Source organism: Echinococcus granulosus (genome assembly GCF_000524195.1).
Source record: "Echinococcus granulosus chromosome Unknown EG_S00033, whole genome shotgun sequence".
Taxonomy (NCBI): Eukaryota; Metazoa; Platyhelminthes; class Cestoda; order Cyclophyllidea; family Taeniidae; genus Echinococcus; species Echinococcus granulosus.
This window is the reverse complement of record NW_020170413.1, coordinates 353488-365416: the sequence shown is the minus strand read 5'-3', so window position 1 is coordinate 365416 and position 11929 is coordinate 353488. Positions and strand designations below refer to the sequence as shown.

At 38.4% G+C, this 11929-nt stretch overlaps 1 protein-coding gene across 1 annotated transcript in view; it reads left to right on the top strand. All coding sequences in view use genetic code 11, as the record gives it.

Annotated features, from left to right (window-relative positions):
- The window catches only part of EGR_04927 (Septin-7), a gene marked incomplete at both ends in the record, with an annotated part of 11629 nt that extends 6075 nt beyond the window's left edge, over window positions 1–5554 (top strand). The window contains one exon of the mRNA XM_024494176.1: window positions 5300–5554. Within this exon, the coding sequence (XP_024351413.1) occupies window positions 5300–5554 (255 nt within the window). The remainder of the gene's footprint in view (window positions 1–5299) is intronic.
- Between the last annotated feature and the right edge of the window lie 6375 nt (window positions 5555–11929).

Sequence of the window (11929 nt, the reverse complement as noted above, 5' to 3'; positions counted from 1 at the left end):
GGCCAAGATCTGCACGTCAGTTCATACGCATGGGTTATCCACCACTCCTCTGGTATTTTGAGTTCTCTTATCAATTTAAGGTTAGCCTTGACGAATACGATCTGAGCTTGTGTGCTTTACAAATCAAAACTTGTTTGTGAAGCTGCAGCAACTTTTTCTACAAATCGTTGCATGGTATTTGAAGATTGATGTGTCCAGAACTCGGAACCTTAAACAACTTTTAATGCGAATAATAGAGCAATTTGTCTGTACGTACATCCATTGGGAAGCAAAAGTGGAGATACAGTTTAAGCAAATGGATTCCATCCAAATGCCATTTAATAACAGCAGATGGCCATAAACTTTAAACTATCTCGGTTATTTACCATATAAAAACGCGCCACGTATTCTAGGTTATTTGCTTCGTGACTTACTGGCTGAGTGACTTTTTATTGCGAATTTTGCTAAGTTAACGAACTTATCATTGTTTTTCATCGAACAATCCACTCACTCTTTCATATAAAAACTCTAAGGCAAGTTATCCCCAGATAACATTGCTTATCTCATGCTTAGTGAACTGGTAACATACTCTTTCACACTGAATTTCTTACTGGCGAGTAAGCAATTGTGGTAGAAATCGAATTTGTGCAGGAAATAGCACATCGCTTGGTAGAAAGTCTTAACCTCAGAAGACAGAGGTAGACCTTATACTGCACTTTAGGATAGGGCGAGATACTACATTACCTTCACTTTCTGTATTCCCCAGTGCTATTTTCTCAAGTGGCAATACTAATACTTTCTTGGCGTTAAACAACCTCACGCACAAAAGGGTAGACAGTTGGTGGCTAAAAGTGTAATAGAAGTAAATGTAAAAAGGGGTTGGGTTTTCTGCTCCCATGGATAAAACGTTTCATAAAAGTAAGGGAAAGAGGAAGGTTGGGGGGTCTTGTTTTGTAACGCATTATTTGCTGATTCAGCTTTGGTTATAAGAACCACACGGACTTATTTTGTTACCTTTTGTAGCTCCTCTGTTTTTATTCACCGCAGATTCAGCAACTGCACCCAGTTGATTCACTTGCCCCCTTTAAGTTACTTATGAAGAAGTTTATGTGTTTTATCATGGTATCCTCAAGCATATTTTACTGCACTGTCATCTATGCAGGGTCCATGCAATCACAAAAGAGATCATGAATTCTGTAGTTCTTGATAGTGACTTCCGTAGTAGTAGCACGACACTGTTAGAGTTCTGTATTATCGTTCTGGAGACCGAGTAGTGGTGGACTGTAAGAGTTTGCATAATTACTTGTCCAGTTAATTCGAAACTTTATCTGCCGCAGCTGAACTGAAAGTGGCATCCTGATAATAGTAATTAAAAGCGGTGAAGTAGCTAGACAGCTAGAAATTAACAGACAAGCACTAAGTAGGAAGCTTTTCCTGTAAAACTTCCCCTTCCTGACAAGATGTATTATCGCACCCATACTTATAGGGGCCATTATTAGCTAATCACCTTTTTCACATGACAGTCAATCGGCTACCTATTTTTGCAGCCAGTCAGTTAGCGGGCGACAAGATGTACATGTGTCCCACTTAACACACGTTTCACGAACCCAAATCAACCAGTATCCAGCCATCGAAGAGCACACACAGATATGCATATCAGTAGCCATATGCGAGCAACGTATTACCAGTGCCTAAGTGTGTTAGCCACTCACTTCGTGGTTGTTTGGTGTCTGTGCAAAGTTCAACTACTCCACTCTCTGCCTTACTTCAGAATCATCATTGTCATAAACTTTGCTAATGTTACTACTGGTTTACAGCTTTTATGATGATCCAATTGAGTTGTGAAGGAATTATGTCATCTGAATGTAGCTTAAGTAGTATAGGTGTTGTTAAATTGGATAAACTTCAATCTAAACCCTTTTTTCGGTTTGTCAATGGTAATAATTAAATTTAAGGCAAATTTTTAACCGACCAGTAAAGGTATCGGTTTGGTGAAATCAAATGTTTATCTCAAAATCTTCAACCTCTGTAAGAACGTTCCTAAAGCGTTTTTTGTAAATAGTATGAGCTTTGTGTCGTTTGATAGTAAACACTACGGGTCGAAAAGTATAGTCAAATAGTGTTGCGTGAGGGAGGAATTCATTTTTTTAAAAAAAATAAGAAACGCACCCTGGGGGTCTGATATCTAAAATTATGACTTTTTACAGCCTTGGATCATGATAATTGTAGAATTTCGAAAAAGTGAAATTGAATGAATTTTCAACGAATTTTAAGTGGCTTGAAATATGCGTTTTTTTCTTCAATTTCGTTGATGAAAAGATTTGGAGTAGATTTGCGATCCTTTTGTGTCTACAAGAAGTTCAAATGCATCCTGCCGCCACGTGTGACGGCAACAACAAAAGCCCCTGCTTCTGAATCAGCACCATGACCAGCATCCACCCAGTCAACATCACTGGTTTGGTCAGTTCTATTTTGTGCACACTAAGACCATTCGACTCCTTTAAGACAGCTATCATTCAAATGTCCCTTAAATGGAGTTGTTAAAGTAGGACAAAGCAGCAAGGCTGAGTTTCACATGGAAAGTCTTTGTTGGTTTGGAGGAAGACATAATTCGTTAAGCACTTATTATCAAAGTGTATCGGCACTGCATTGCTTAAATAGGAAAAAAAGATGAGAGTTAACAAACTGATAGAAACGAGTGAACTTACAAGCTGTTTGGAATCTGAAAATTGAAATCTTACTGTCCCATTTTAATAGAGAAGGACTGTGGATTAATACGATCTAATCGTGTTGTGGATTTGTACCCCCTCGAAACTTTATTCCTTCATCAGTCAAATTGGCGGCACTTTTTCCACTTTGAAGGATTCTATGATTATCTGAAATACTCCCTCACACCATCAAGACCTATCCTCTGAAATAGTGGTTTTCAAGGACCTTAAAAATTTGTTTAGATTTCAACGATCTGTGAAGTTTCTGGTTGGAATGCTTCATGTGCAAACGCGGCTCCACCATATTTTGACTCAGCATTGTCCCGTTCTCAAAACTTTGAATAGGTTAGTTCAAGGGCATAGAAAATGGACCAATGCAAACATCTTTAGCTACTTTAGTGATTTACAATAAATTAACTAGCCTTTTTGGCTGCGTTCGAAGTTATCCATCGTCTTTGTCACACCCAAGATAACCATTTCAGGATAGGATATTTTTGACCCGTAGCCAGTGAATTATGCTGCCTTTCATCATCCGCCTTCACATGCATCTAAACTTCAAAAATGTTCCATGAACACAAAAAATAAATATTCTCATGATTTGGCTTTGATGAAGTCTGATGTCGCAAATAGGCCTCCAGGAGTAAAACCTACCCACACGTATGTCGGAAAGGCGGAGCTAATGGATTTTGTCAGGCGCGTTCCATACCATTTATAAAGTATGCCGAGGACACACGCCCATTTATTTTACAGCTCTCCCAATGACGTGGACTTCGTGGAATTACGATGCGGTGGCTTCGCATCGCCACACGTCTGCTTCTTATACACGTAACCTTAATTTACGATGTGGTGGCACTTCAATTAGCGTAGACTCTCCAGGTCGAAGGTGCGCTTTCAACAAATGCATCCAGCTTAAGGAATTTAAAAGCGAATTCACGGGTGACGAGTTTTGGAAGATCGCTTTTGTCCCACGCCTTAGAGGAGGTCTTATTAATTTTTATTTGTTTCTGCTATCTTTGAGGTAAAGTAAAAAAACAGTTGTTAGTTTTGGCTCCATCGAAATTATAAAATTCTGATTTTGTGAATAGCACTTTTGAATGCAACCACTGTTGGAGAGAAAGGAACGAATTTTTCCTTTTGTGGAGCCAAAAATATGCCACAGTCGGAGTTGATGACTTTCGTTGACTTGTGTGATTCAACTCTCGAATGGAATCTATGGAAATAGAACTGGATTTATTTCGACCTTTTCAAAGTAGAAGATATACTGCATTTTACGACTAGTTTTTGATACTATCCATCAAATTATCTGAAGCACAAAAAAGGAGGCATTGCGGGTTGTGATTTACTTTTTTTTCTTTTAAATCCAGTTTTAACTGAAGAAAAGTGTTATGTAATCCAGACCATTGGTTTAGTAACCGCGTAACGGATAAAACGATGAGAAAATAGCTCAGTATTAACTACTATTTGTAGTGAATTACCTTTATGATCTTATCCAGTACTCATTGGACTCCAACATTCCATCAATAATGGCTTTAAGGAATGCACAATCTATCCACCAATGGAAGTCACTGGCTTTTTAAGGAGGTGGGATTTTTAAGACTGTCTACTTATACTGTTAAATCTACCATTTGGGTATTGATGTTTGCTTATCAACCCTCCACGACATACCCCTTATTCAGGCTCAAATGAAATTCCACGAATGTATCTCCTAATAACAAGTTAATATGTATTCAACTCTCTGAATTTGTAGAACATAATTGCTCTTGGTTTTGTTACCTCGAAGGTTTTTTAACATCTGTTAATTTGATGTCTTTAAGAATCATTAAACTTGTGATTTAGAGGGCATTGACTGCCAAGATCATTTATTAGCTACATTCTCATTGTCAGTCGATGCTTCAAGTTGCTTGTGCTTCGTTGTATTAAATCATTTAATGAGAGTTCATGAGAGCTACGTATAGCATTGCAAAGGAATGGTCGGACATTTGCCTAGAAAAGGGCTTCTAGGCTGTAGGCATGACACCGAGTTAGTGGTAGAATTCATTGTGATCGAAGAGTCCGTGTAGCTGAATATGCATTTTAACGAATGCCACTTTACCTTCATGTTTTGTATTAAACCTTCGTAAGCTAGACCCCGTGGGCCGTACCCGGATCGAAAGTGTCATCTCTAATTGTGGAATCTAAATACGATCTGCGTGTTTGTTGATGTGTCTAAGATATCGGGTAGCCTAGAGGGCCTCTGCGGTTTTCGGTATACCTCGCTGCAATTACTTGTTGAAAATAAGTGGGGACTTACAAAATACATTCATAGTTTTCCTAATATTTTTGACCCTCATATTATAGAATGAAGATTAACTTCGGTGGATGTGATCTGAGTTTGCCTGTATTATGAATCAAAGTTTGACTACATAGCTGTATCATCTCGTAACATGTATTATATGATATCTGGAGAAGGTGGGGTAGAGCAGAACGTAGCGCCTGAAAATGATTTAATGAATTTGACTCTAGTGATGAACGCTAAATCTCACTAAGATGCATTTCCAATTTCGGAAACCTCTCTCCGCAAGCGGATAGCGGAATACAAGTGGAGTCATCTGCTGTTAATCTCAATGCTAAAGACCAAGCACCTACGACTGCGATTTACTTGGTACAGCTCGGTTGAACGCCTTCTTCAGCAGGCGTCGGGACCAGGGAATCATTTGGCAGGGAGTTCTGTCCTTATTCATATAAGCCAACTCAAGATTCCATACCTCAAAATCTATCCGTGTGAAAACGTCGTTCCGAACTTGAAGCTATGGCGATTGTCTGCCTTACCCGCATCCGTCGTTTTCTCCTTCGTAGTCCTTAAAGTGATGACAATCGACATTTTCTGACATTGGGTAATCGCCTACAAAATCGGGATGGAAAAGGAGGGGTCTAAAACTCAATTTTTCTTAATTTGCTTCTCGTTTGAAAAGGGTTGCGAATTTTATCACTAGTTATTGCTTCAAAGAATGAAATTATTTGGTTGCCTTATTTAAAACTGTTTCGAGATATCTTTAGCTAGGCTTTTCTTGAGTAATTTTTGTCAACTGTTGATTGGAATTTACTGGTTAATGTTATGCTGCGTCGGTGGTGGGTAATTCAAATTCGGTTTAAAATTGTTTGGCAATGATTATATGCCTAAGTAATTTCAAAGAGTACCTCCTAACGACTAGTAAATCAGACGGCCAAATTATTCCCCTTCAACGAGGTAATTAGCCCGTCTCCTGCAATACCCTAGAATTCGATGGTTTCTAACTAATGGAAGTTCAAGTCGAAGACATACCATTCCTTTCCTAAGTTTATTTTAAAGGATTTAAGAAGTGGCAATTAGTCGCTATGACAAATGACACCACATGCTCCTATCCGGAGGCCAGTGAACTCCCACTCAGATGGTGAATAAGCCCGCCCAGTGTCTACCCATACTAAATGATGTCGTGTATGGCTTTTTTATGTGTGCATGCGTACGGTTAAACCGCTGAGCTAAACAACCAGCTGGTTTTTGCCATCGTGGACTACTGAATTAAGGAAATTAACGGTGTTGATGATGACCTCCAATCAATGGCATTTTTACCGGCTTCCCGATTGTGGGAAGAAGTAGTAGAGTTGAATTTACTCCTAGAGGGCTGTATAGGTGATTGTGATTTCTGTGGTACAGAGGAACCGGGGGTCCCTGCACATGACTAGATGCAGTAGTCGTAAGGGCTTAATTTTGTCCACAAATAGAATGCAAATGTTGCTTCAATTGGTCATACTTATCTTCCACGAAACAGAAGTACGATGCATTTGCATCCAAGTAAAATTTTAGGTTTAATGGGAGTTTCACGATATCCTTTAACGAGAGAAATCTGTTAGCAATTGAGAAGGTGCTTGAATTCAGTAACCATGAAACCTCTTCTGAATTCCCACTATTCTTTCCGTAAGATCGGCTACTTCGGGAGCAAATAGAGCTAGAGTTTGCGTGATTTCCTCACCGAATATGAAGGAATGAATTAGAAATTTATTTTTTTGTTTGTTCAGCAAGGCTTGCTAATTATGTTCTCCATGGGATGAAGAACATTTGAAAACTTATTTAGCGACAATGTACAGCTGTCAGCTAGGTATATTTAAAGGGATTAAATAATTCTGCACCCCCTTCGTATATCAAAGTCATTTCTTTCCCGTGGAAAGGTTTTAGATTATTAAATCTTCCTCCACTGTTACGGTCCCAAAGAGATTTTTGTAATTTTATTGTGTTATGATGAGAGATATTTTTTTAAAATTTTCTCAGTGCCATTTGCTGCGTAGCACACTGTCATTCCGTCCCAATTTGAGGTTCTTTTAGGCCACAAACATGCTGCTTCCAATATACTAATGGCGTTTTTAACCAGGGCCGTGAACAAGCACATTTTAATGCTGTAATTTCGAGAAGACAGTTTCATAATATGTTTTTGAAATAAATAGACAGATATTAACGCATTTGAATGGAGACAACTTTAAAACTGAATTTTAAAAGGAAAATTCACACTTCTTCCGTACTTTACCAAGGAGCGATGCCACTTTATTGTGTTGAACTGCTCTGATGTTATAAAGTATAGCGCCTGGCAACAGTCTAAACAAGTTTTTCTGCTTCTTGGAATGTGCACTATAAGACCAACCCATTAGCTGCGGATAGGACGGTGGGCTGGAGTATAACTTGCAACAAAATGCTAGCCAATTAGTGTAGCAAGGGTATTCTGAATACACATTTAAATTCCTGTGGAATGCGTGATCACTCTCTCGGTCGTTTAACCAAACAAACGGTGGAATCGTTTCTTATCATCTGTTAAGGTGGGTAATTTTGATGGAAAAAATGAGCGAAAGATGATAAAGAACGGGAACGCATGTTGATACTAATACCAAAAAGTGCTGAACATTGAAGCAGAACCGATAATCATTGAAAAACAAAATCTCTGCGAAATAGGAAGGATTAAGCAAGTCTCATTTACCACAGAGGTAGTGTGGCCGATAAAGTGTTCGTGTTCACACCTTTTAATGCCTTGAAATGCAAGGTATAGCAACCTTTCCTTCACCTCGAGTGTTCGAGTCAGTTGGTTTAGAAACTCGACTACTTCACTCTCTATCATTTAACTGAAAGGAAATAGCAACGCCTATGTCGACGAATTTAAAATAGCCCCTTCCTCAAAAATCTGGCAGTCGAAGCGATTCAATCATTAAGGGTGTCTTAAATGAAGTAGGAGGCTTTTAAACAGTTATAAAGGCCTTGATTTTCCAAAAATCAGTATTATTAACCAGCGGGTTGGTCCCCCACAATGGTGGATATTCACTTTGCTGTTGGGATTAGTCTTTTCCATCAAGAGGCATCTAAGTAAGGCAAAGAATAAAAAATTTTCACCGAACTTATGGACAAGCTGAATGGTCACTATCCAGTTTCGAGTCTTCAAAAGAATAGTAAAAGACAGTGTGGTGTGGAGTCGTGCTTTCATCTCGCACGAGGTGGTGAATTTAGTTATAAGCATTAAATTATTTTTTGACAGGTCAAAGACTATATTCCTCGTCATCGGACCAGTAATAACAAACAACTCGTTCATCAGTAAACCCGAGTTTGTCCACTTCAATTCCATTGTGTAAATCGTGTCCTTTACGGTCAGTGATTTCAAAGTAGAGACTGTAACACCGAAGAAGTTGAGAGATTTCTAACTCTTCAATTTGCTTCTGACATTGATAAACACGTATGCTACCACCAGTGTTTCCTGTTTTTTTTCTCCTTAGAAATCACCTAGGGATGTTGGTTGATGAAGAAGTTTGTTTTGCGATTTAAAAACATTACAAAGTGGTACAAATTAGTCGTTGGTTCTATTCCATGGATGACAGCAAATTTGGGCTAATTCATTCCTCTTTAGAGCGCACTCTTTGTTAGAAAAATGAAAAGAATGATCATGTGATTATTTATTACATGCGTACTAATTTGGTTTTAAGGTTTGTGCTGTTCAAAGTGAACGTTAAAGTTAAAATAAGGTATTTCCAAGCAAACGTTTTTCCCATTATATGGAACATTCATGCTTCCATAAATAGGGGGGAGCAAAGGATTTTCCTTTTCGCGACAAGTTAATCGGTTGAATTCAATTTGTCCGTAGCCTCGAACTGACGGCGTAAATATGCATCTGTGTTCTCCATGATCAAATCCTTCATTCACAGACATTTGTTGCGTTCGGCCAATAAACTTCACTTCGATGGAGCATTACCTTTCAAGGGGAATAATTTTTTTGATAAGAAATTAGCCTTAGAATTCGGTGGAGTAATCGGTCAAATAAACTTTGATAAATAAACGGTGTCTAATTTTATGGTTGATTTAAAGCCTTTAGGGTCATGCGGTAAAAGGTTTGAAAACGTAAATAAATTTCTGAATTTTTTCATTTAATTTTAAGGAAGTTGGTTAGAAATGCTATGAAATGCTTGAGAAAAAGTTAACTAGATAATTTTTCCTCATTCTGGATGTAAGTCGACCAGCAGTGGTTAAGTTACAAACTTTGTGGACCATAGAAAGACAATGCAAGGCAAAATCTACCCTCTATTTCGAAATTAGTAAGCCAGTTACCTTTTGAAAGTCTACTCGTACAATCATATCCTCATTCATTAAACCAAATTAAGGTCATTTCTCTAAAAACTTAAATATATGATTCTAAGAGGTCTGGGAGTTTTTTAAAAAATTGTAATGCCTGTAAATTGAAACCACTGACTCATACTTTAGTCTTCTACGGTATTTTATTACCTAATAGGAAAAAGAGGAGACTAAGTAAGTTGGCCAGTGGAGACAATCTTGCCTGTGCCTTGCATGTGACGACGAATTTAGTCGAGATAATGCTTCTTTGCCTTGCAAATTAAATGCTGGCGCGATGGATGATGTCACCACCTACGAGATGCTCACAACGCTCAGTGAATAATGAGGACAGGTGTCAGCAGCAGCGGTGGTAACTGTAGACCGCTTATTTCACTTTGTGGACAAGATAGTGTGCTTTGGCGTCATGTGTCACTTCATGTGTTTGTGTGTGTGTGTCTGTGCCTGGGTTTGAGCTTTGACTTTTTTAACTCATATACATACAGATGCCACGTGATATTAATGCTAGCATTTCATGAAGTCGCAGGATTTCATGGGTGGGCTAGGTGCGCCAGCCACCAACATAAATATTTTGGGTAGGGTCATGACGTCTTTCTACCAAATTAACTCGTTGCCTAGGGCCTAAGAGGAATTATGATCGGGTTGTCAATTTTGCTGGCAAATAATGTATAAATAAATATCAAAATGGTGTTATGCCGTGACTATTTTCTAAATACTTTTTTTTGGAATAAATGCAAGTAGTAATTAGCCTTTCTCACCTACGGTTCTTTCGATCTGTGACAAATTTCCTATTCTTCTTTCTTCGCCAATCTGTTTCTTATGAATTATGCTTGTAAACTCCGATTCTAACGCATGGTGTAGCGCATAATTAGAGGGAAGTTATTTTATCATTTTCAGTAGGCTACGGTTTAAGAATACCTAATATTATTTTTCGAAATGTTTAACCCCGCATCCGTATTTTAATAATTCCGCGGTTTCAACATTTTCAAAACCCCTATTGAAGTAGTAGTATTTTGTAAGTAGCATTTATGGCGATTTTGATTTGCTTTTATTTCGTAAACTCAGATTAGCCTACATTCCTTATTCTTCTTGTAAACAATAGCAAAAAAAAAAATCTCGACCGCCTTTACTACGGAGTAGGAACTCGAGAAATCCTATTGGTGTGATTGACTTGGAAAGTACTAGTCGCATTTCTTTTTACTGCGTTGATCTTTTTAAGGTATTTTAAGCAGTTTTATTGAAATTGTGGCCATTTTTTTTATGATCGCTAATTAACCGGCACTAATTTTATTAAATTCTTTTACAAATTCCCGCTCTTACATTTGCTTTTTGCCAGGGTTAACGGTGTTGAGTAGAATCTAAAGGTCTACAAATATTAGGGTGGCATTGCGGACGCTCCCAGGCCCCTTTCTTCTAAGGGGCGCTCCTCCGGGCATCCTTGTCACTATGTTGACATTTATACGTTTTTTTTTCTATAATTAGAGCGATCTTTTTAAGGTATTTGCATATGTCTGACTGTCTTGATCCCACTTGCTATGCAGAGTTCGTAATGACGAGCCCATGCCTAGTTAACGGTGACTAGCTGCTGTAGATAAATGTCACCTTCTTCTAGACATCATGCTAAGCGTCGGCAACAAATATCCAAGCAATAACACCCATGCTCCTCTGTCGGCAGCTACTTAGATATTCATCCAGTAAAAATTTGACTTGGAGCTGTCATGAATCTTGCCAGCATAGGCAGAGCTAACTTAGCCTTTCCACAACTTGTTCAAATGCCATCCCGCCGTTTTTTGTGGAAATCTGTGCCACTGCTCTTCATTCCCCAGAGTTGCGGTTGCGTTTGGCTGGGTAACCGAAACGCTCCGTAGTTTCCATGCTAGTGGCAAATATCTATTCATGATGAATAAATTTATGCTCATACTAAAAGAAAACAAGATAGTTGAATGTGTACTCCCTGCATGCGCGCCAGCCCAAAAAAATCATTTTATCAAAGAACATTGTTTCTTCCTCTTTGGTACAATTTACGTGGAATTTTCGCAGTAAGCCTCACCTCAAGATCACATTTTTTTTTGTCCGGACCTGCATTGATAGCCAACTTTACAGACAGAAGACACCGCCTGATAGCCGCATACACAACCAATCACTTATTTTCCCATCAACTTTACTGTTTCCATCGAAAATCCAAACTTGTACGCAGTTCCTATTTTGATTAAAAACAACCCCAAGAAACTTCTTTAACTAACGCCATTTCCTAACTAGGCCCCGACTTATTCCATTTTTTCATTACCATTCATGTTAGAAAGAATATTTCTCAAAAGGTTAACTCCAATTCCGATGGCTACTTTTAGCTGGTATGGTATCTATGGGTCTAAAATTTCACATCGCTTCGCATAGAAAGACTTTATCAACATTATGGTCCAACTTACAAGTATTCCAGTGACTGTAATATGCGTTGTTATAAATTTCATCCACTTGAGAAAGCAAACTATTTGTTACATGTATTATAATGCATAGATACATGCACTAACCTCTCTATTCAATAGTCTACACTGTTCTCTCCTCCATCTTCCTCCTATTTCAAACTTTCAATTTAATTCGCGTCGAGGAAATCAGACTCATGTTATTCGAA